Source organism: Cryptomeria japonica, chromosome 10 (assembly GCF_030272615.1).
Source record: "Cryptomeria japonica chromosome 10, Sugi_1.0, whole genome shotgun sequence".
NCBI classification, from domain to species: domain Eukaryota; kingdom Viridiplantae; phylum Streptophyta; class Pinopsida; order Cupressales; family Cupressaceae; genus Cryptomeria; species Cryptomeria japonica.
The window spans coordinates 431855542-431881486 of NC_081414.1; the positions used below are offsets into that span (position 1 = coordinate 431855542).

At 39.4% G+C, this 25945-nt stretch overlaps 1 protein-coding gene across 11 annotated transcripts in view; it reads left to right on the forward strand.

Moving 5' to 3' along the window:
• Positions 1–25945, forward strand: part of LOC131067563 (uncharacterized) — a 225361-nt gene that overhangs the window by 99940 nt on the left and 99476 nt on the right. For all 11 annotated transcript variants that reach the window (XR_009111842.2, XR_009111843.2, XR_009359122.1 and 8 more), the window contains one exon: positions 19383–19476. Coding sequence is in view for 6 of the 11 variants with exons in the window: in XM_058002641.2 (XP_057858624.2) it covers positions 19383–19476 (94 nt within the window). In the remaining 5 variants the exon portion in view is untranslated. The remainder of the gene's footprint in view (positions 1–19382; positions 19477–25945) is intronic.

Genomic DNA, 25945 nt, shown 5'->3' on the forward strand with positions numbered 1-25945 from the left:
GCATTGCTGCACAAAGCAGAGTGCATTATGCAGTGGTGCTTGCACAAAATCACAAAGTCATAAACTTGATCAAATCACCATATTCATTCCTCTTGGGCGCTTTATCATGCACAATTGCACAAAATTGTCTTACAAGGTGTGTGGGCGCATTGTGCACTAAGTGCTGCACAAAATCTTCAAGGAGGGTGCATTGTGCATGGTTGCTTGCACTAGGTGCCATGGTTTCATACTTGGCTCAATTTTTGAAATTTTGACATCAAACTCGTACTCTATCAAATTTTTTTCTGATCATCATTTGTTGCTAGGTGTACCAAGTGATTTGGTGGCTTTGACATCCAAAATGCACCATGTTATGCACAAGATGGGCACATTGTGCAAGTGCAACTGCACTATGTGCCAGCCTCCATACTTAGCCAAACTTTCATCCTCTTCATGATCTTATTGCCTTCCACCATGCAGTCTTGGATAAGTTTTGCATTTGATTTGGTCATTGGATTGCTAGGTGTGGGTTTGAGGTGCCTGATCTTGGGCACATTTTACATCTAGGCATGCACAACAAGGGGCGCACTATGCATGAGAGCATGCACTATGCGTTGAAGTTTATACTTCGCAAATTTTGAAATCTTTTTCTCACATTTCCCTTTGTTTTGGTTTAAGTTGTTGCCCTAAGGGTGTGGGTTGGTTTAGTTTAACACAAGTTGATTGAGCTGGACCAATTGCCATCCCCTCCTTGGGTGCATAATGCACATGGATGTGCACTACCTAGGGCACAATGTGCATGAGAGCATGCACTATGCACTCACCTCTATACTTGGGCAATTTTCAATCTTCTCAAATTTGAAGGTGTCTTGATCATAGGTGATGTATTGATTTCGGTCAAGAATAGGTCTAGGATCATTTGATTGTGCTTAGGGTTGAAGGAAGTTGGGGGACAATTGCATATGGTCATGCACAAGTTAGGGCACACATTGCTCCTACCTATGCACAACCTAGGGTGCAGTGTGCAGGTGCAACTGCACTATGCACTCAATCTCACACTTAGGTAAATTTTCAATTTTGCCTTCAAACTTGATGAAATCTTGATCAAGTTCGGCCTCTTGGATGCATTCAAGGTGAGTTTTAGGGTCACTTGACCATGTTTTGGGGTGAGAAGACTTGTGTGCATTGTACCTATGAGGATGCACAATTGAACAACTTAATCAAATTCTACTTGATTCTCACCTCGTCCATCCTAAGGATCCTAAAATGATATGCGTGCAATTCTTGATGGAACTACAAGCAATCTTACCCTTTCTAGCTTGCACATTGTCAAACCCTAATTAGAGACATCTAGCATCCCTGGCAGTACTTGATGACTTAGTGACATTTGATAATATTCTTTGCTCAATGACAACATTTGCAACTTTGACATCTCTTAGTGACTTGACCTCAATTCCTCATCCTGAATTGACAGAACCAACCTCCGCTCATAAGTAAAGGTTAACAACTAGGAAACTATTGCCAAGCAAAATACCAAACTAAAACACCTAATTAAAGCACCCAATCTAAGCAAAAAGTGGGGTTCCACATTTCTAATGGGGCGATGTGTGAAAATGTCACAATAGATCCTTATAGTATGCCTATGATAGTAAATTAATTTCACTTAGGTTCATTAAAGCAATTCATTCTCACAAGCTTAAACATGCACAAAATGCTAGCATCTCAACACCAGCCATGAAAGAGGCTAAAAACAGAATTTGTTTATAAGCATTTATTAATTTAATTTTGGAAATGAACAAATAATACCATTCAATTATCTAAGTTCTCTATTGTGCTTATTCAAGATATACAAACATGAAAATTGACACTTTTCATTTTATATACAAAGTTCAAGTTTTTGACTATAATGAATATTCCCAATTCAAAGTTTGTTTTCAACTGAGTTATTGGGTTCTTCTGTTTTAGCTTGGGTCTTGGTACGGGTATGGTTTGGGTTCTTCCTGGGTGCTTGGGTTCTCTCTTTGTCCTTTTGTGGAGGACTCATAGAGAACCCAAGCACCTAGGAAGTACCAAGGGTCGTGCCCAAGCATAGTTTCATAAATTAAAACCTCAGTTTCACTCTCATAACTTTGTGTCAGCATTTTTTATCAGAATATGCCAGCAAGAAAGCAATTAAATATCTTTTCAGTTGCATTTGTGACCTATACCTATGAACACAGAGTTAGTAAACTTTATATCAGCATTACTGAGATTGATTTCAGTTGATTTAGATTATGCATATGTAGCAGCTGTTTGCTTATGTTTTGTGAAATCGCTTTCCTTGTGTTGTTAATGCATTGGCATTTTGTCAAACGTTTGAAAAATGAAATTGAACCATCTTCTGCAATTGACACACCTAGTGGTAGTGAATCAAATTGATTGAGGTTCAAATGAAATTGAACCAAATGTTGATATTGACCTTGATGCTTTTGATGAAGAAAAACATGAATATTAAAATCGATTATCTTTTGAATTTTCATTGTGTAATGACATCTTGAGACTTACATATTTTCTTTTTTGTAAATTATGAGTGAGGCATCAAAATAGTCTTTTTTTTGATATTTATTGATATCTATTGGCAACTATGGATTCATGAGTATCACTCTTCTTATAGTTATACATATACATATACATATACATATACATATACATATACACATATATATGTGTGTGTGTGTGTGTGTACGAACATACCCGCGAATCCGTATTTGTACCTGTACCTGAACCGGTAACTTAGGTTTTCAAACAAAATTGAAGAATGAATAGATTGTTAAGTACAAAACAAATCCATAGAGCACATGGATCAATATGTTTTGTGTAATATACAACCCTAATTATTTTTGAAAATAACTTCCAACTGAAAGCAAGATGCAAAGCAGCATTCCTTTCCGCTTTTTGATCACCCAGTTCCCATGATGAAAACTTTCAGCATGTTTTCATGCCTGGTCCTTTCTTACTGGGGTTCTAGACATTGTGAAAAAAATGATTTGAAAAGCTCAAGGCTGCTGCAATAACACATAAAAAAAATGAGCATTTTGAATTGTATTAAATGTAGGGTTTGAATGTGCTTTCTTTGATCTAGTAAAATAAAACACAGAAAAGAATTGAAATGTAAAAGAACAATGCAATTTTTGGTTTAAAAAAACACAAAAAAACCAAAAACATCAAGCTTACCTCTTAAATCAAACTTGAAATCATATGAAAACTCCTTCCAATCATTGGCAGACACCTCTTGATGCACCAAACGTAAGTATGAAGCTGCCCAATTATGATTCAATGATGGATTTTTGCTCTATCTCCTTGCTGGTTGCCCTACAATGCGCTTTAAATTTTTCTCACAACTCTCTTTTCTCCTCATATTTTGCCAACTAAATGAAATGATAATTCTTTTAGGGTAGAGGAGCAAACATAAGTGAAAAGAAAACAACTTAAACACTTTAACTTTTTGTTTTTTTTTCGCTAATGGGACTCACATGAACTTGGTGAGTTTGGCGAGTCTATTAGACTCATTCGAGTTCGAATCCGAGCCCCTAAGACTCACCAAGCCTGACTTGAGTTGCGACTTGCCAAGTCTGTGCAAGTCTCGTTTCTTTGATTTACGGTCCCAAAAAGTGAGCATACCATTTCTTGAAAGATAAAGTGGACTTAAAAGCCTTTTTGAAGGTTGAACACAACCTGGAAAGCTGCGAAAAATCTGCCGCAACCTTCTATTAGAGTTCCATACCATATTTGGGGTCCAAAAGTGATGACTTGGCACAACCCTCTTTTGAGAATGTCGTACATGTTGTGGGAGGCATATGAGGTATAATAATAATAATAATTAAATATATCAACATGGAAATTGTAGAGGTGAATGTTTGACCAATCAACAACAATTTGGTAAGCATGTCAAGCACCTTAGGGACCTCAAGCAGCTCAAGTAGGTCAACCATTTGGAAAATAAAATATTGATGATTCATTTAATGATATTATTGTTGATGTAGTTTTTGAGCATAGTTGAAAAACTTGGATTCCGCAAAAAGTCAGCAAGGCCCAAAAGTGCGACTTGGCAACTTAAAAAATTGTTTAAATTTTATTAGAAATGCCTTTTATTTGCAAAATTCGATGCATAGATGCATCTAATGAGTCAATAAATGAGTACATAAAAGAAACAAGATGATTCTAGTTATAGTTGATTGATTTAAATCATAGTTCCTAGAATCGGACTCGGCAAGGCCGACTCGACTCGTGACTCGGCTATGACTCGGCAATGACTCGGCAATATAAAAAAACCCTTGAAATTAAGAGATTTTTAACGATTTAAAACTTGTTTCATGCACCCATTATTGAATAATGCCCAATTATAATGTGTGCTAGCTTGTTATGCCATGAAAGGCATGTTGGTAGAGTATCTAGTTGTTTGGGGCTTCTGTTTAGTATTTTCTTTGGCCAAATTGAAATTTTGGGAGCACCGACATGAGACATCATGAACATCTTCACTTGGAAACTGTAAGGAGTGCTTGTGTATGGTAGCATTAAATATTGTGCTTGTTGAACTTAGGTTTTACCTTGGGACTATAGTTGACCTTGGTCTTTCTTGGACCTCTTAGTTTTTAGGCTATATATATGTTGGATGGAAGGGGGAATTGTGAGGCCAGAAGGGTTTGAAAACATGCTCCTCAGAGACATGTCCCTTGCCAAAAATAACCTTGTGCCGCATGGGGGGATTTTTTGGGATGTGGGGACAGGTAGGAAATGTCCCCAACTCACCTCCTTTTTTCAAAATTTTAAGGAACATCCCTACTGTGAGGTACTCACACATCGCCCCATTGCAAATGAAGACCCCCACTTTTTGCTTTCTAGGGTTAGCTCTTTTAGTTTTGTTGCTGGTCGTTTTAGTGTCTTGGCCTTTGCATTGAAGGGATTAAGTTTCTCAAAAGTCATCAAGTCAAGTGGATCTCCTCAAGGTGGAGTGAAGGAGGTTAGGTCAATTGAGTGATTAGGGGTTATTTAGATCATTCTTAGGCTTTTTGTGTACTATCCGGTCACGCTTCAAGTTGCTAAATCAAACCTTGGTTGAATGCATAGTGTCCTCCTAGGTCTCATCCCTTACATCAAGGTCAGAGCGAACTCGCCTTAAAAGTTTGGAATGTCATCCTGATCCTAAAATGGTCTGAAATTTGACTAAGTCTGGAAATTTGAAGGATCCTCCAAAAACTAGATTTTGCATTATAACTCATGGAGGTCCTAAACCACTCTCAAACATCCTGACAATATATATGGAATATAACAAAGTCTAAGAAAGAGAAAAGACATAAGGAAATGCCACTTATACTTAAATGTTATATTCCATATATGAATCCTGACGGAGAGACTAACTTGTCAAACAACTTCATGTTTTTTTTTTTTTTTTGCAAGTCAAAACATTGACCTGTCGTGGTCGAGTCCTAGAGCTCGGATTCGACGAGTTTTGCCATAACTTGCCTGACTCGCGAGTCAGGCGAGTCAGCAAAACTCGCCGAGTCCGAGTCCCGAGTCAGCAAAACTCGCCGAGTCCGAGTCCCGAGTCAGCAAAACTTGCCGAGCTTGGTTCGACTCGCCAACTCGGCGAACTCACCTGACTCGCGACGAGTCTAGGAACTCTGATTTAAATGCAAATTGGGTCATAGTAAAAATTTTCGCACATTACTTGGCGAGTTTAAAAAAAAATGTGAGTTTTCTTGCTTTGCAAGTTTTCCAGTTAAAACTCATAGAGAAAACACACCGAGTTTTTGGCAAGTTTTGAACAACTCGGCAAGCCGCTGGCAAAAACTCGGTTGCATGAAAAAAAAGAGTCCTAGACGCATCAAAAAATTATCTAAATATTTGTTTTCTTCAACTCAGTCTATTCTCTTCATTAGAATATATTCATGAATTATATCATTTAGTATAGGTCACATTTCAATGTCTTTTTCCTTTCTTATACTTAAAAGTTAAATTTCCTGTATATATTGGCAGGATGTTTGAGAGTGATTTCAAATCTCTTGGAGTTATAATGCAAATTCTAGGTTTTAGATCTCACAAATTTTCATACAGTCAAATTTTAGTAATCAGCAGGCTCCTATCAGCATGCTCTCACTCTCTCTATCCCATTCACTTTATTTCACCTGAATTCTAGACCTATCTCTCTCCCTATCACCTCTTCCTCTACTGCTCTCTATCTCACTTTCCCCTCTCTCCCTCAAGATCTAGATCTTTCTCTCTACCTCTCTCTCACCCTCAAACCCCTGTGAGGGGTGCTACTGTCAACCTTGTTTTGGCAAAGTGGAGGAGCCACAACGGACTCATAGGACTAGACCCTCTTGTTCTACCTCTCCCCTAGTTTTCACTAGAGCTGGGAAGAGGAAGATGTAAAATGTTTTGATGTAGTATTTACTTCTAGTTTTACAAAAACAATTTGCTATTTTCATTTTGTTTTAGACTATCAGCCATCAGAATTCCAAGTGCGGATGCCATTTTGTACCGAATTTGCATTTATATCAATCAAATATAATTAGACTCAGCTTGTTTATTTTATGTACTCATTTTTTGTTTCATTGGATGCATCTCCTCATTGAATTTTGCAAAAAGGAAATGCATTCGTAATGAAATTTAATTAATTTTTAAGTTGCTGAGCTTTTGGCTGAGTATCAGCACTAAGCAGTGAACAGGGTAGAAGGAAGAATTGTCAATGTAATATATGATGCAACAAATTTGCATTTTTGACATGAATTTTAATATTTAAATATATGGATTTCATGCTATGAACATATTGGTCAAAAATTGCATAAACACAATCTGACCAGCTGCATACCAACTGTTTGATATAATCTCCGTGAGTGAAAAATTAGAAAATTTGCATGTATGTTAAAATATTCAGGTACAGGATATTACAGGTCTGCAGGTCATAACAGCAAGGTAAAATTATGTAATAATACTTCCTTTGCACTCCACCCCTCAAAGCCCCAACAACTAACAAAATTTGCATGGAGAAGACTCATTTCCAGTTTCAGACTTGTATAGTCAGGCAAATGGCACTAACACAGGGCAGTCAGCTTCTAGCAATGTCAAAAACTCTCCAAACTATTGTGCAACTCAGTCCCAAATACCCATGATGGATTAACACTAAAATATTTGACTTGAATACTCTTCAAACACCTTTCAAAAGATACAAGCAGATCTGCAGTGAATTCTTTGTCATGCCCAGCAATAGTGAAGCACTGGTATGGGAGCAATTCACAGTAAAAAATACTAACCTCTCCTTACATGCCTTTGTCCAACTCCAAAGCAGTGGCAAATGATGCCCAAAGGTTAGGTGTCATTAAAGGACTGAAATGGGCTTAACAAAGCTAGGTGTTCTAGCCAAAAGGACTCACACTTGGCAAGAGGGATAACCTGCAAATGGTATGCCCAACCACTAAATTTCATTTTAGCAACCAACAACAAATATACCACCCCAAATCAGGTTGCCCAGCCATGGAGATAATAATTCGGATCTCTATGATGGAGTCAACCTCATATCCAACCCCCACAAGCATGAAAAGATGTATGCCCCTGCAAGGGCATCTTCAGGAAAGCATCAGTTATATGGCCCAAGAATGGATACTCTATAACACCCTTCAAAACACAACAAAACTCTATGAAATCTCAATACATTAATCAAACCAAAAATTCAACAAATATTAGCAAACCTCAAAATCTCATAGACCCTGACATCTTGGTCTAGGAAAAAGGTTTGAACAACAATGGAGATTTTAGAATTTTCAACACAATTAAACGCAGGTATGGCTAGCATGTAAAATGCAACTAGCATAGGTGCTCTCACAAAGTCTCCAAAAAATGGCCTCAAATGCATCTCTTCAAAACTGAAACTCACACCACACAACATTAGTAATTTTAAACCATCAATAATTTTAAACCATCAAAACAAATCAAATTATCATTTTCAACATCAAACTGGAAAACTTCATGTTCAGCACAGTTGGGGCTATTTGGTCTCCACCTTCTTTCTTGTAAAAGCATCAATGTAATGAATTTTTCCCTTCTCCACACATCAGTGTCTTGGCTCCCGGCTCTTTGCATGTAAAACAAAGTTTTCTTCTCCTTAAGTCCTGTTGGGTTGTTTCATTCAATTGGTTTCTTCTCGGTGCCTCCCTTGGGAAGGGTATGTGGAGTTGCTCCTTTGGTTGTTGTGGTTCCTTGTAGGGTGCTTTGTTTTTTGCTGTTCTGGAATCCATATCTCTAGATTTCTTTTTGTCTTCTTGTACAGTGTTGGGGTTGAGAGCCTTTACCCAACCTCTTAGTGGATCCATTAGTCCATCCATGAATAGGACTATGATCGCCTTTCGGATATGTCAATAACTAGGACTGGCAACCTTTGGAATTCCATTATATTGTCATCAATAGAGCCCTTTTGTTTGAGTTGCTCCAACTCCTTAAAGTGAAGTTCAGGGTTCTTACTGTTAAACAATTCTACATGGGAAGTAATTCTTGCATGACCCATGGCGGCCATTCCATGGTACCACCATTTGTGTGCTACCCCATCCAAGTGCAAGGCTGCATATTTGATGGTCTCCTCTTCTGACATAGGGTTTAATTGGAAGTATGTATTAAGTTTTTGTACCCATGCCTTGGCCCTGGTCTTCCCATCAAAATAAAGGATACTAAGCTTTCCAACTTTTCTTTTAAGCTCAGAGTAGTTGTCACGATTTCCTCTTTTGGGTATGTGCCTCATCCTTAGGTCCACATAATCTTTTAATGTCATCTTGGATTTAAGTCCTCCATCTATCCAATCTTGCATAAATTGGTCTTGGAGATCTACCAAACAAGGTTCATTCTCTTCTTGTTGCACAACCCTTGGAGTTAAAGTTGATATCATGGGCTAGGAACTCTTTGTAGTGGCCCTATGGCTTGGACTTCCATTATTTGATTGTACTTCGTTCCTTCCTTGATTTATATTAACGTTGTTATGATTTGAGGTGACTTTGATCGCTGTTTGAGTGAGCATATCAAGTAACTAGGCTATCCTTTGTTGAGTATCTCATTGCTTGGCAAAATATTGATCCATCTTCCTACCAAGGTCTTCATCACCCATGCGTGTTCGTCCTTGTTGGTCGTTCTTGTTGTCTTGGCCTGACCTCTTGCATTGATAGGTCTTTAGTTCTTTGTCACTCGTAAACATTCACATGTTGGCCACTTGTAATGTTCCCTTATGTTATCCTTTATGAATTAGGGAACTACTAACTTGCAAAGATCAATTGCAAGAGATTTCTTTCCTTAAAACTTATAAGGATCAATTGCAAGAGACTTCTTTCCTCAATAATCTCAAATAATGCTAAGGTAATAATAATAGAAGTTGATACCACTTTGCAAATGATGCTTATTACAAAATACAATTGATATTACTTATATGCTGATATTATAAGATATATGAAAACCAAAATGACTGCTATCTCTGATATGGTTCTAAAACTTATGCAAGATGATTTGATCTATTTAATAATAAGTTTTCTTGCTATCTCAGATATGAAAGATGAATAAATATGCAAAGGAATCTGTTGAGACACGGACCAGCTAGGACTCAAACCTAGGACCTTCCATATGCTGTTGGAGTGCTCTACCACTGAGCTACTGGCCCCTCTTGGACCAGTCCATCATCGGTCCGGGTGTGGCTTATTTCCAACACCAACATCCCCCTTAAGCCACACCTCTCGTGTGCTTGGGGCTCCTAGCCTGGACCTGGCTCTGATACCATGTTGAGACATGGACCAGCTAGGACTCGAACCTAGGACCTTCCATACGCTGCTGGAGTGCTCTACCACTGAGCTACTGGCCCCTCTTGGACTGTCCAAGAGGGGCCAGTAGCTCAGTGGTAGAGCACTCCAGCAGCGTATGGAAGGTACTAGGTTCGAGTCGTAGCTGGTCCATGTCTCAACAGAATCTTTATTGTCTTACTAGATTTACTGATGTAAATCTCCTCTTGATATGTCGATATGAATTTGCAATGTCTTGTTGATGCTGTGTCTGATTTGGTTCATTAAATTCATGCAAATGTCTCCCAATATCGATATGAAGGTCTTCTGTCTCTTATATGCCTTTATGAATAAGCAGATCTGTATACGTCGATATGAATTTGCAACGTCTTGTTGATGCTGTGTCTGATTTGGTTCCTTAAATTCATGCAAATGTTTCCCAATATCGATATGAAGGTGTGCTGTCTCTTATATGCCTTTATGAATAAGCAGATGTGTATGCTGATATCACTTACAGTGATATGTCGCTGTCCCTGATCTGAAGTTATGTTATTGTAACAATAAGTAATGGTGCTGTTTCTGCTATAACTGTAGAAGCCTGCAACAATGTGGTGCTCTCTCTCATTTCTATGTTGTTCTCTATGCAACCATTTTATGCCAATGGCAATGCTCAACTTGAGCGATCCAATATGGATAAGAAATAAGAAAATAAACTAATTTGCTGCCCTCTAGAATAGATCGGATTTACCATATATATGTCTTGTACTTGAAAGGTGACACCGTTTGGAGATGAGGAGACATATCTCTTGAATTGTCTCTTTTCATAAACAAAGATTAATACCGATTGGGTTGTTATTCAAATCACTCCTTTAACGATTGCTTGTTATCTCTTAAAATGGTTATCGCCTGATTAGTTAACTTCTTCATACATTGGTATGCTTAGACTTAGGGATATTGTGATGAACCCTTGCTGGTTCAACTCTTCAACCTGCTGTAATATGTAGATCTTCTTTGTAATTTTGATTATTAAGATGATCTTTCAGAAATAGACAGAAGTTGCAGAAGGGGGTTTCTTTAATTTGCAACACATATTGAAATAATACATGAAATTAATCAACTGAAACAATAAACTGGTGAATTTAGAAGCATACCCGTAGGCCAGAAGTTGTGACCTTTTTCACACATCGCCCCATTACAAATGGGGACCCTCTCCTTTCCTGCTTTCTAGGGTTTTTGTTAGTGCCCGTGGCCTTCCGCTTCAGTTTTGCCAAGCCTTGCTCAATTTTGAATGGTTCAAGTTTTGGAGATTGAAAGTTAGTTTTCGTAAGCTAAGTGATAACAGAGTCTGGATATCATCAAAGTGCCTAGAAAGGCCAAAGGACGAAGAACACAATTGATTTAAACGAATTTGGACAACTTTCTATTTTTAGAAAGTTTGCTTTTTTTGCTTTTTTCTATTTTTTAGGAAGTTTCGTTTTTGGCATTTTTAGCCCAATCTCCGGTATGGCTATTTTTAGAAAGTTTTCCCTATTTTTTAGGGATGCCTGCTTTTTGCTTTTTTGGAGTGGGGACCTAGGGTTTGCACTGATACCATTGACCTGCTTCGATTGCGATCAAGAATTTCCAAGTTTTGACCTAAAAAGCTAGGTTCCTACATTTTAGGGGTCATGATGCTTCAGATGATTTGCCTGAGTATGGATTTCAAATTTCAAGTTAATTTGGTTAAAGTTATTAAATTCGTGGAATTTTGAAATTTTCCAAATATTTTTCTAAGTTTGGCTAATGAATGATGTTGAGTGTTATGACAGGTGATGAAAACTCCGCCCAAGGTACTAATGATGGAGGTGTCCTTAAAGTCCGACCTATGCAATGGAGCCATGAAAGTCCACCCATGATGGTGTGCAAGCCTCTTGAGGCCTTCCAAAAGTCTGCCCTCCTTATGTCTTAAAAGTCCGCCATGCTAGTGGAGATGTCATAAAAGTCCGCCTTGCCTAGATTCTAAAACTCCGCCATCCTTGGTGAAGGCACAAAACTCCGCCCTATGCTTGAAGATTTCATTCAAAAGTCCGCCTTGGAAAGTCTCCAAAGTCCTCCCTCCAAGCAAGGTCAAGTCATGAATGTCCGCCATGGTAAAGTCTCAAAACTCCGCCCTATATGATGATGCCTCAAGGTCCGCCCTCCATGAAGTTATAGAGTCCATAAAAGTCCGCCTTGGGAGTGGTCCCAAAAGTCCGCCCTCCTTGTGAAGTCTTCAAAGTCCGCCCTAGGGGTAGTCATGAAAGTCTGCCATAAAGTTGGAAGCCTACAAAGACCGCCCTCCATGATGTAGCCAAGCCTTCAAAACTCCGCCCTATCCTTGGAGATGTCTACCAAAAGTCCGCCATGCTTGAGGTGTCTTCAAAGTCCGCCCTTCGAGCAAGGTCAAGCCATGAAGGTCCGCCCATGGTCAAGTCTCAAAACTCCGCCCAAGCATGATGATTAGAGTGGTCTCAAAAGTCCGCCTAGCCAAGGTATGATGGTGCCATGCTTCCAAACTCCGCATTGAGGGAAATGAATAAAGTTTGCCCTACTTGGCACCCAAGTTGAAGAAAAGTCCGCCCTCCTTGGAGATACTTCAAAAGCCTGCCTTGAAAAGTATGATGATGGAAGTTCGCCCAACATTGCAACAAGTTAGATCCATGAGCTTGAAAGTCCGCCCTAGTCTTGGAAATTGAGGCAAAGAAAGTCCGCCACCCGTGGATAAGCCTAAAAAAATTCCGCCCAAGCATCAAGTTGGAAGCTCAAGATTCCGCCCTACTCTTGGAAGTCAAACAAAGTCAACAGCAAGTTCAAAATTGAGTTAAGATACAAGTGATGTCACCCAAATCTTCCTAGAATTCGAATTGCTAACTGATTTAGAAAGTTTAAAAAAAGAGATATTTGAAGATCAATGAGCTAGGAAATCAAAATAGAAACTCAAGTCTGTGAGAAATTCAAACCATAAATCGAAAGTAGAAAGAAGATATTTGCAGATTGAGGCAATTTTGGATTGAGTTCCAAATTAGAAAGTTTCTAGGAAGATGTTTAAAAGATCAAGTTCGGATAGATAGACTAAAATCAATTTAGAAACTTGCACAAGAATAAGATTTTCGAACTCAAAGAGATGACAGCACAACTCAAGATCGAATTGGAAACTTACTCAAGGTTGAAATTGAATTTAGAAACATGAATTGGATGGATATTTGCGTGTTTCTAATTGTGAAAACCAACTTCATTACAAATACATTCTTTACTTCTTCATTCTCACACAAAGAAGTTCGAACTTTCTGAGCAAGCTAAGGAAAACACTAAGAATTATTTCGCAGATTGAAGGTCATTTCGAAGAAAATTTTGTAGATTGGAAGTGTTGCAAGGATATCTCTTGCAGGTTGGGCGAGCTTCTTGAGGAATTTTGATTTATCAGCTTCATTCTTGTTAAAATACCTGCAGATTGTTGGAGTTGAACTAGCTGGTAGAAGGCAGATTCATCATTTTTTTTGAGTTTTCTTAAAATTCCTTCTATCGTCTAGCCTTATTCTCATTCATTCGAAGGTGAAGTTGGTTTTAAAATGCAGATTTATTGCATTTTCTGAGTTTCCCAGATTCATTGGCAGTGATTTTTATGGATTTGTCCAAATTTTCAGTAAGAAGGATCATTTCTAGATTAAATGGGATAAGGGTTGTCAAAGTTATAAAACCTAGTTTTGGATTGCAATCATAAATGTCCTTAGAATGGGAAGTTTGCATATGAAAATTCCATTTTCATGGCTAAGTATGAAAATGAAATAAAGCTCCAAGCACTTAGCCATTCGTAGCCTCGATTTTCTTTAATCTAAGATCTGATTTCTAACTTAAGCTTCATGTTTATTTGCAGATTTAAGGCACGATGAAGTTCCAAGTAGACAAGGATGATGCTCCTGAATCGAGAATGACCTCAAAATGGAAGAATATCAGCGATACTAACCTCAGACATATCAATTTGAGGGAGTTCAAGAAGCGGATGTTCGGTTTAGATAACCTTGTGCCTACTGTGACGGCTCAAAAGATGATAAAAAGTGGCATCGTGCATGCTGCCGGTTTTCTCCCTACCATGCAGTGTATAGAGTTGGTAGCTGAGTGCGCTAGGCACTACAACCCTGTCAGTAGGGATATTGTCGCACCAGATGGAAGAGTGTTGGCAAACACCAGCGATGAGGCCATCAGGGAAGCCTTCAGAATTCTAGAATATCATAATGCTGTGTACGTAACCAAGGATGAAGCTGATCGCATGTATCGGGATCATTTGGAGGAGTACAACGGCATCGCAAATCATTCCTGGCTGGACAAGCCAAGGAAAGGTGCCTCCGAACTCAGAGGAAGAGCTTGGTGAGGGCGTACTTCAAAGAGGATATTGGAGATATGATTGTCCTGTTGAACAGGATAATGGGTAATCCTCAAGGCGCTCCATTTGAGCCCTGGATGTATTATTTCATAAATGATATAATGAACGGAGTCAAGATGATAGACTGGGCTCGAATGATAAGTGATAACTTGGACAGCCAGCTGAAGAATCTGGAAGTGAATATGTAATGTCCCCTTTTTAGCGCAACATGATATGGGGTGTCATTAGCCTATTCTGACATGGCCCCGAAGGCTAACAAGGACATTGGTGGGATCTTGAGGTGTTTTGGCCTAGGTGTTTTCAGTTTTAGGCCAATCGGTGCTGCTTTGACAGGGTTTCTAGACACTTACTATTTATAGTAAGTTAGTCTCTAAGTAGTGACTTGAAATTTTTAGTGTTTCCCTGGTTGGCATAATTATCAATAAAAAATATTTGAAGGCGACAATGATTTAAAAGGATTATCAGCAATGTTTTAATATTTAACGATAAAGTGTAAAGTTAAATTAAATATTTAACTTTATTGTTATATTATAAGGTTGGGAATATAAAGTAATGTTTAAAATATTAAAAGTTCCCTTTAATGTGTACATTGTGGGAAATAATATTTTATTCTAAAATGTATTATCCCACATTTAGGAAATGAAGTGTTTGCATCCAGGAAGAAGATATAAATTGAGGTTGAGAGCTCTCTTTTGGGGTATGCTTGGATGAGATTAATGTTATGCTGTTGGATTTCGTAGAGATCTGATTATTGGGCTTGGAGGACGGAATCCCTCTTTGCTAGCATTCTCTTCGCTGTTGAAAGACACAGTCAGGAGGATTAATGGTGTTTTCATTCAGGAAACACATTGGGCTTCATCTGGTGCTCTCGCATGAAGTTTTTACAGGGGTTTGAAAGTGCAGATTTGAAGATAGTGATTTTGCTACAGTACCGCGTGAATAGTGTTTTGCTACAGTACCACGTGAATAGTGTTTTGCTACAGTGCCACATGAATAGTGTTTTGGCTATAGTGCTGCGTGAATAGTAAAAATGCTACAGTGCCATGAATAGTGCTGCTATAGTGCATGAACAATGTTGGTATGAAGTTTACTTGTTTTTCCTGCTGATTAGAAGTTTGGAAGGCTACCATTACATCTACAGACCACTACAACATTCAATTCCAGGTTTTTTCTATCATATTTTCATAACTAAGCATTGTAATTGTTGAATACAAACCTGAATAATTGTTGCAGCCCATAAGGCAGTTGAATGTGCACATTTATATTGCAAATCAGTATTTAACAACAAATAAGAAGTTTCGGGTTTTGCATATATTGTTGTATGTTTGTCAAGTGTTTGATAAAATGCCATGTTGATTATTAAGCAATTTAATTGATATCACATAGTAGTTTGCAAGTCTCTTTCAAAATGAAAATAGGAGTGGTCATTTCAGAATAGGACCTTTTTCATGAGCTCATACTTGTTCTATTCCCTGGCTAGAACCTATAGATACAGAGGCCTCCCCTGTAGAGGGGAAGTGGGAAACAAAGAAAATCAGTTTCCTGTCTATGACTGTTATCCCCAGCTTCACATGGAAGAAAAGTTCCATTTCAAGAGGGTGAATGATACATTTCTGATGCACATCACACGGACACTGCAAGGTGGACTACATCAGAGACTCTCTCAAGAGTCTATGGACTTCATAAGTAGATTTGGATATTGGTAAATTCAACACCCGAAGTTCACTTACATCAGAATTCAGGGGTTTTCCGGATCTCCCTATATGCTCCCAGCTTACCCTACCAACCGAGTTATGCTACTAGAAGTTGTGAGTCAATTAGAGGGATATATGACTGTTCAAAGAGATAAGCAGAAGAAGGCAGGAATCTCCTCTCTCACGATTGGAAATGGACTAGAGATGTGCGCGTCATCACAAGCCGCTGCCACTGCTGAGAAAGAGCTGGCTTGGTACCCTTTCTACCAGTACAGAGCAAGAAAGAATTTTGATCCATTCCATAAGATGAAAAGGGTCGAAGGGATGACATTTGAGCACAGAGCTGATTTGGAAGATTATTGGGCTAACTTAGCCGATAGTTTCTTAATCAGGAGGAGATTTTGGTCAAGGATTCCCTTGAGCGTGGTAAGAGCAACAAAAGTATTCAAAGTTGCTGATCAAGTAGAAGACAGTCTTGAGCTTCAACAACCAGGCTTTGAGAAGATGAGGAATGAGCCACTAGCCTTGGTTGATTGGTCAGAAGGAGAGAAGTCAGATCTGGGAGACCTCATGAGGTCGGTGGTCGAATACTCCAAGTGGTGGACATCTGAGAGGACGAAACAATTGAAGTCTAAAGGTGTGGCCCTGATCTATGATTTAATGGGAGTAGATGACTCTCTGTCCTCCAATCCTTTTATCTCTGCAGACAATATTCAGAATCCAGAGAGTGTTGGGTCTCGGAAAAGGAAGGAATTAGTTGGAAGCTCCGGAAAGGCCAGTGGAAAGAAAATTGTCGGGGAGAGACGTGCGAAGGTCATTCCATTCTGAGTGCCGCATCTGCTGTGCCTGACCAGAATGCAGTTGAAGAGCAAGAGATGGACACATATATGGTAAATAATGAAGTGAGAGTGCCTTCTCCTTCGCTCGAGGTAAAATGAGAGAAGCTGTCCAAAGTCCAGATAGGGAACAAGTTTTAAATGTAGGCACAGAAGTTGAAGAGTTTGAGCCCCCAGAAGTTTTCCTTGATGGTATAGTTACTGGACCGAGAAGGACAGATGATGGATTTGATATAAATACTGTGGAGCAGTCAACCATTCCTGATTGGTTGAGGGAAAGGATAAGGGCTAAGGTCCCTAAGGAAACCCATTCCGAAGAGAATACAACAACATTCCTGGCAAAGGTGAATGAACCAGTCATAGTCTAGCCACCTAAGCCAGCCAGAAAATTCTCTTTGATTCAAAGGGATAGTGTAGGGTTTAGGACAATTCAGATAGCTGTGCCAAAGGAAGGAAAAACTTGAGACAATATTGCCTCGGAGGATTATAAGATTACTACTATAGAGTTGGGTAAGCCTACTCAGGACCAAGAAGTCCAGTACTTTGATGACTCTTGCAACACCCTCAAGGCAAGGCTAGCCTAGGAGAAGGAGAAAAGAAAGAAGGTTGAGGAAGAGAATCAACAGTGGAAGAAATATGTTCTCCATCTAACCAAGCCACTCAACCATGAGATATCAGTCACCCCTCCCCAGCCTCTGCAGCAAGAGCCAATGAAAGATTACGAGGACATGAAGGGCACATTCACACAGGCTAAGGAATGGATTTTAGATGCTGTGGCACGTGCTGACATACTTGTAGAAAATTTAGTATCAGCACATGTGTCAGCCTCTTCATTGGTCAGCCGAATTCAGGACTTAGCTGCAAATTGGGAAGATGTTGAAGAAATTCAAGATGAAATACTTCCGCAATTGAAGGTTATCCGAGGTCTGTCAAAATGAAGCTTGGTAGATGTAGGTGTCATACAGACTGGGGATAGATATGAATTTAACACCTGGTATTATGCTTTGGTCGCTAGGATTGAAGTCCTGAAGAAATTTGAGACTAAGTGCTTTGAGACAGAGGAAAGTGTTAGAGAAATTTTGAGTAAGGTGTTTCGTGTAGCATCAGAGATCTGGAAGAAAGAGAGTATACGAGAAAAACACTTGCAGGCAGAGAACCTGAGAGCCAGAATTCAGTTGAGCTTTTTCAAAGACTCGGGGATGATTGATAAGGGTGATGTTTCAAGGATTTCAAATTTTCTCTTCATTGACGAGAACTTTCTTGTCCAGGTAGTTGAGTGGGAAGGCATCCTCGCCACATGTACTGATGATGCGGACATCATCGACTTCCAGATTAGCAACTTGCCAAGTGTCACTATGGAAGAGGTTAGGCTCATCGTGTCCAGATACATTGAATCTGCAAAAGGGGAACCTGGACACTCACCTCAGTGACAATAGCAGCTATACCACTTATCATAAAGTCCAAGGAAATTTTGCAGAAGGGGTGAAAAGATCAATGGAAGCAACATGGAGAAGTTGTGGGTTTTTGGTGCGGAAGTGGACATAGGAACTAGACATTGAAGCAGAAGTCTTAATGTTCAAGGGAGAAGCATGCACGATTTTCAAAGGGAGCAAATCCATACGAGGAATGGCAATTGAGGAAGTTCTTACGACATGAAGCAAAAACTGTACGTGGGGGTAGTTTGCAGAAGGCAAAGAGAACCGTATGGCTGGTTATACACTGCAAAATCTTCAATTTTTGGCTGCCCCTTGACTCCGTTGGGGGTGCTGCCCCCAGACCCTCACAAGGGGCGTTGCCCCCAGACCCTGTTGGGGGCGTTGCCCTCAAACCCCCTTTTGATTTGGCAGGTACACTACATGTTGGGGTTGTCCAGTATGAGTCTTGGCCTACACTCTTGTCATTAGTCGTTCCACATATTACTTGACGTTTACTTGTCGTCTGGAAGATGACTTTTTCTTTTGGGGGGGATAATGTAGTTGGCATAAAACGCATAATGTTATGTTTGATAATTTTGATTACCCGACAATGTATTAATTAATTGTATTAAGTGGGTTGTCACTCTCGGGTAGTTATGTGTCGGTTGGTTGACAGTTGTGTACCTCTTGGAAACCATCAAGTCCTTTAAATATGTCGTGTATTGCCAAGGAAGCAGTACGGTATGGTCCGGTTTATTGTAATCCTTGGCTGACCATCTCTGTTCTCTTCTCTGTAATAATTGCATGCGTGAATAAAGATATATTTTACTGCCGTGTCTGGTATGCATTGTCATGTGCATTATTATTTCCTGAATTTAATTTACCAGTTGTACCAGCAAACAACCCAAATATGGAGCCTGCAAGGAGCGAATCAGCTACTTAAATTTAGATATTAAAAATGTGATGATGTAGTAGCATTTCCAAAGGCTCAACCTTTATTTTATAACAATGGCCTATATTTATGATGGAACTTTGTAGTCAAAGCATTCATCACTTTGTATTAGACAAGCTTTTTATGTTTTCTCTATTTGCTGTCATATTTGTTGTTTTATGCTTGAAGTTGTATACTAAGTAATCTATCTCGTTGTAAAAGAATACTACTGACCTAGTGTATGTAAATAAAGCTTTTACATTCCTTCTAATTTTTTGTACTTGAACCATATCTTAGCATTTCCAAAGTAATGCCTTCTTCACTTTTGTTTCTAATGCAGATGGCATTTAGTAGAAATTGATGCAGATCCATCAAAGTTGCAGTCATTGTCAAAATATTTGACATCAATCATCAACCCAGCAAAGACATATATGGTACTACTCTAATGTTCTAATGACCTCATTGTGCATCTTGAATGAATGGAATGTTAATTACAAGTACTATATTGTTATCCATGGTTGTAATGTTTTGAATCTCAAGTGCTTAAATTCATGTCTTTTCTAGAGACTTTTGATGAAAAAATTTACATGAAATTGGAGTTGGCAGTTTAATACTTGTAAGGCATCAATGTGATTTTGCTTATAATGTCTTGTTTCATTTATTGTTGACGGTATATATTTTTGGATGAGCACACATATTGTTAAGAATAAAAGCTTATAATTATGGTTTTTTATTTTATATATCACATAAAACAGGGCCAATGTTGCCTATACTTACTGCTACTTTTGTACCCACATTACTTTCTCTCACCAAGTCATTTCAATAGTGAAGACAAGTGCAATGCTATACTTGTAATTGATCCTTGAAGTATCCAAAATTCAGCTATTTTGAAAATTATCAAGTTTATACTCCTAATGAAAGCGATTATATGTGCCTATTAGAGTCAAATATATTTTTAATAATGACCATTTTTCAAATATCAGAATGTTCTCTACAAGTCTTGCACTCCTAGCCACACGCGAGCTCTTTACACGTCCACCTTTTGCGTCTTCCACACCTTGGTCACCTTGTTTCTATTCTCTCTCCTCCCTGGAGTCTTCGGCACTAGCCCCCCTATTCTTGGTTCCTCGACGAGGCGCAAGATCGTGCGAATTGGTTTCTCACTTGCTTGCTTCTATGCCGGACTTGGGTGGACTATTCTGACCGCTACGTTTCGGTGCTTTCCCTGCACTCTCGGCCACGCACGCTCCCTCTACATGTCTACCTCTAGCGTCCCCAACACTCCGGGTACTTTCAGGTGTGTTAGACTTGGGTGGATTGTTTTGACCGCTACACTCCGGTGCTTTCCTTGCACTCTCGACCACACGCGCATCTTCTACATGTCCACCTCCAGCGTCCCAACTCTTTGGGTACTTCCAGGCTTTGACTCGTCCCTATGCTCCTTTCGATCGAGGGTCGACGAATCACCTAATCGCTTGGTCTTGACCACCCTGTGGCCTCTTCTCACCTTTATTGGGGTCTATGGGCATGAATCACTCAAGATTGACCCGATTTCTTTTAACACAACGACTCTAAAATGTTTGATTCTATATCTGATAAATCAAATACAGGAAATAATAATATACACGACAACGCATACCAAACACAACAGTAAAATATATCTTTATTAGCACATGAAATTATTATAGAGAAGAAGACCAAAGATGGCTAGCCAAGGATTACAATAGGTCCGACTATTCCATACTACCTTCCTTGGCGGTACACAACATATTTAAAGGACCCAACGGTTGTTGAGAAGAGCACAACCATCAACCAACCAACACATTAACTACCTGAGAGTGACAAACCACTTAAAACAAACAATAAATACATTGGCAGATAACAAATATTATCAAACATAACAATAGGCATTTTATGCCGATTACAAGGTTCACATCCCTGTCGAGTGGGTGACTCCTCCCGTTGGGTGAAGGTGGGTTGTAAGGGTTTGGGTACTGAACTAGTAGTGGTGGTGCGTTCTCTGAACCCAGTATTCTGCCCGCTATCCCCATGTGCCCTGCTACAATCACCGTTATGAGAGGTGCACTCAGATTGGTCCCTATGCAAGTGGTATTGCTTGGTCATTTGTCCCAACACTTAAGACATCATATCCATCATGGCATCAAATTTCCGCTCAATCCTAGTACTAGGGCTGATCGACCTAGCCTTTTCCGTATCCTTCTCAGCCATATCTCTTGTGGTGCTCTCACCGTCGCTGGATCCTGTCCTGTGAATACCAAGGATTTCAGAAACTTTTTCCCCTTCGGGAACTCGTGGTGATTGCCACTTGACGTGATACTCTTCCCTTGTATATGTCTGCAATTCTCGGTCACACATCAAATTCCCTTTTCTGTGACATAGGTTGGTAGGAAAATTTGTGCTCTGATACCATTGTAGTAAGCCACCCCAATCTGCTGTTCTGATTCTTCTTGCTGATCTGATTTTTTTGTGATCTGTTTTTTGAATTTTTTGCTGATTTTTTTTGTTTTTATGGTTTTCTGATTTTTTTTTGATTTATTGATGGTTTTGCTTGAGTTTTGACAATTAAAATGAATTGCAAATAAGGGAAATTTGCTGGAAATTAAAGTACAGAATTAAGTACAGCAAAAGGCAACTTTCTTGACATTTATTTGCAGCAAATGAGACAAGTACATACCCAGAATTTCCAATACAGGTCTGATTTTTTGTCTAAGACAGCAAATTGGTCACATTGAGCATGAATTTTTAACCCAAGAGTGCTTCCTACAGTCTGATCCTAGGGTTTGATATGCTGATTTGATGGCCTGAAACCCCATGTCCAGCTATGGTTAGGTTGCAATGACTCAGGTGAAGGTACTACTGGCTGAGATTTGTTGATGGATGCTGATGATGATCTCTCAAATGTCCAGAACTGCAATGTTTCCCTCTGATTGCACTGCTGCAATCCTCATTTAATGAAATATTCCTGCTGTTACCTCTGAAATTAAGAGTAAATCAGCCCTTGGTAGGTAATGCACTCCTTTAGGCCTCCAAAATTGTGAAGGGGTTTCGTCTCCACAACCTGATCTGCTGAATCCCTGATCTCCAGAGCTCCAACTTCCACACTTCTTCTGTAAAAATGATTTCCTGAATGACTAAATGGCTGCCCCAAATGTTACTTTATTGTTCCCTAACCCTAATCAAACTTTAGGGTTGCAAAACTTAATTTATTAAAGTTTTAATTGCCCCTCCTAGGCTGATCGAACCTTTTCATGGGCCCCTTAATTAAGCCATTAAGTTGTTTTTAAAAACAACTTTTATGTCTACTAGGACCATACATCATGGTGCCCTCTTTCCTGCCCCTCCCACCCCCTCCCCCCGCCCCCCTATAAGTTCCTTTGTTAATTTTTTTATAAAGTAACTTTATTTAATAAGGCACTTTATTAGTTTAATTAAAATATTAAAGTCATTACTGTAATATTTCAATTTTATTCCGAAACCATCATCCACCCTCTCCAACGAGAAACTGATACTGCAAATGGTCCGAGGGTGATGTTTGAATGAAGCAAGCCAATTGACTATCTCCTCCTCAAAAATAGGGATCCTCTAAAAAAATAGGAGGCTGTGTCTAATTATTTGAAAATGCTCATAAGGCCTCTTGCTACACTCCACAAGCCTTGGATGGTGTTGATGTGTGTTTTATGCACATAACATTACATAATAAAATACCAAAGGTAATTTACCCTCTCTTGAACAAAATCACGTCAGATGCTAAGGATAAGATCAACTAAAATGATTCCAAGGTTTCTACATGTCAGGTCTTGACGAGTGGGTAACTCAATGGTTGATGTGAATTGCTGTGTTCACTTGGGGACTTACGTAAATGTTAGGATTATCTTCTTTGATCATGAAATATGCGGAATAAGTGTACTGACAACTGAGGATTTATCAATGAAGCTCCGGACTTAATTCTTACTAAAAAATGGGCAAAAGGAATAGGGTTCAAGAAATCTATTCTAAGCCTAGGAATGTAGGAAATGATGAACAAATCTAGTGGAATCAAACTAGGCAAGGTCTCACAAACAGGTATTGACACAAGCTTAGTGCAATCGTCTAAGGTATACTTAAGGATTTTCAGACTATTACCATTACACATTGACACCATCCAAGTTGATGCTTGTCAAAGGTTGCATAATAATTGAAGTTAAGCTTACTCAAATCTCTAGTTGACCACACAAGGCGCACTTACCAATGGCAAGAGGCTGGTGGTATGGATTAAGGATTCCACACAAATATATTCAACAAATCTTTCACTCAATCTAACATACATGAAAATAAATTTTAACCTAAAATTCTAATCTAACTTGGAGGAATTGAGAACCATGAATGCAAAGACAACACTTGAAGAGAAAAATCACCAACAATTGACCAATGATTATGATTCAAATAGCCGCAACATATACCAACAATTCTACAAAAACTCTCTCTTACAAATGAGAGACAAGGAGGTATATATAGAGTTTCTTACAAAATGGATGGCCAAGATTGATACAAGATCAACGGCCAAGATCATGCCAACAAAACCCTAGAATTGCCCTAATTAGGGTTTACATAAAAAATGGCGCCACCAACATATGGCCCAATAAAAAGATACCTAGTCATCAAATAGGGAATCTTCTAGAAGATTCCTCCCTGCATCTCTCTTTCTCCTAGCATATTCCAAGAATCTAGCCAATACAGAATCTAAGTCCTCCTTAGAAATGCTAGGCAAGATATCTTGTTGCAAATCAATCACGTCCAGTGAATCTGAGCAAGCATCCAAAGTGTTCTCCCAATCTGGTATGAGCTTCTGTGAATTATGAACTTGAATCAACAAAGAGACCAAGTCATCTATCTGACTCTTCTTCAAAGAGTCCAATTGGCAAAAATACATGAATTTCATCTTGTCTCTTAATTCGGCTAAGTGTAAACCACTAGCATCACTAACATCAACACCCAATAATTCCTCAATCGAGGCAAGGATCTTCATCTGCATGTCCTGAATCAATCCCTCCATCTCCATACAACTCAACTGGGCGTTCTCATAAGTTGATCTCTTCACGGCCAATGAACAATACCGACCATGGAAATCGTATCTGTCTCCACTGTGCACAATGTTCTCGCTGACCAAGGTGGAATTAAGAATCTTCTTCAAAGCCTTGAGGCGTGGAATAGTCTTCTCCTGAATAGGCCAGAATTCTTCCCAAACTCCCTCCAAATACTAGATTCTAAACACGAGCCCTGTTGTCCTATCATATGCCTGGACAAATTGAGTAAGGAAATCATCTACTTGCTTTCTTGCACTCTTAATCCACTTTTCCACCTCCGAGAGTGTATCTGTCGCTGCCTCATAGTGTGAATGTATTCCATGGTCAACTGCAATAGGGAAAATAAGGGTGGGATTCTCACGCCTTATCCCTGCAATATACTCTCTAAGTTTGATATTCTCTTCTCTATACTTTTCTTTCTCCGCAATTTCTCTGTCTAACCTTGCGTCGATTGCCTTGAGGTTATCACCAACCTCCTGAAATTCTTTCTCTCTTGATGTATGGCCAAGGGCAACTGAAGTGATTTGGAAATCCATAGGAGTAGCAATGTCCGCTGTCACGCCTGCAATAGGAACAACAACCTGCGCAATCCGTATTCCTGTCTCATTTCTAGCTATGTGCGACAAAATCTCCTCTCTCTTGGGTTCCTTCTCCTTAGCACTCCTAGCTAGGTAGTCATCAATGTCATCAATAGGCTGTACCTCTATCATTCTCTTACTTTTTTCCATACTTCTTATCAGCCAATCAGGAATAGCGGCCATCTCCATACCATCATCGAGACATATTTCTCGATCAAGTCCTCTGAATGCCGAGATAACATCATCATCATCATCAGGATTATTCCTGGTCAAATTGTATACCTCATTTCCCAAACTAACGTCCAAAAGGACAGTAGGGGATCCCGGTTGATCATCATTCTCATTTGGAGGTGCAGATGTCGCTATGGCATGTAACTCCTGAATATTCTCTGGTAGTATCATTGTGTTGGAACATTGCTGGGTTTCCTTATTCTGCTCTGTTATTTCAATCACCTTAATTGATGAGACACTGAGAGGTGGTGAAGGAATGATAGGTGGAGGAATGATAGTCTTTTGTTTCTTCTTCTTCTTCACCTCCTCAATCTTCTTCCCTCTGGCCTTGACTCCTCCTGGCGTGTTCTTCCTTCTCTTGGAAGCTTGACTCTCTTCGTCTGCATGAATCCTGACATCACTGATAGTCCTCTGATCATCTTCGGAAGTAGATTCTTCCGGCTTCATCTTTTCATAAGTGAAGCGAACACCCATATCAGCTAACTTATTCATCTGTATATCTACCCATGCACGGGAGAAACTCAAGACCTCTCAAATCAATGCATTCAGGTCAATCTCTTCTGACTTTGATCAATTAGGTAGTAGGATTGCCTTCTTCATTTCATTCTCATACCGTGGATGTGTATGATCCTTGTCATCTAACACCTGATTAGGAATGAGGAAAAGTCCACACTTCCTCATGAAATCCACTGACATTCTGGACCGCATTCTTCTCTTCACTGCTTGCTCGTCCATCAGGTTGGCCCTATAATCTTCTATGTCTACTTTGTGGATGAACTTCTCTCCCTCGATTCTTCCAACTTTTTTATCGGGATCAAATCTTTCTCTTTTCTTGAAGGTTGCAAATCGATAAAATGCAAGCTCCTCACTCACAGTGCTGGCGGCTAAGGCAGACTGACAAACCTTTGATGTCTTCCCAACTAAAATAGGGAATGTCATGCCTGTCCTATGCTTCTCTCTTTGAATGACATCAAACTCTAGAAGCTGTCTCACCACTTCCAACAAGATCA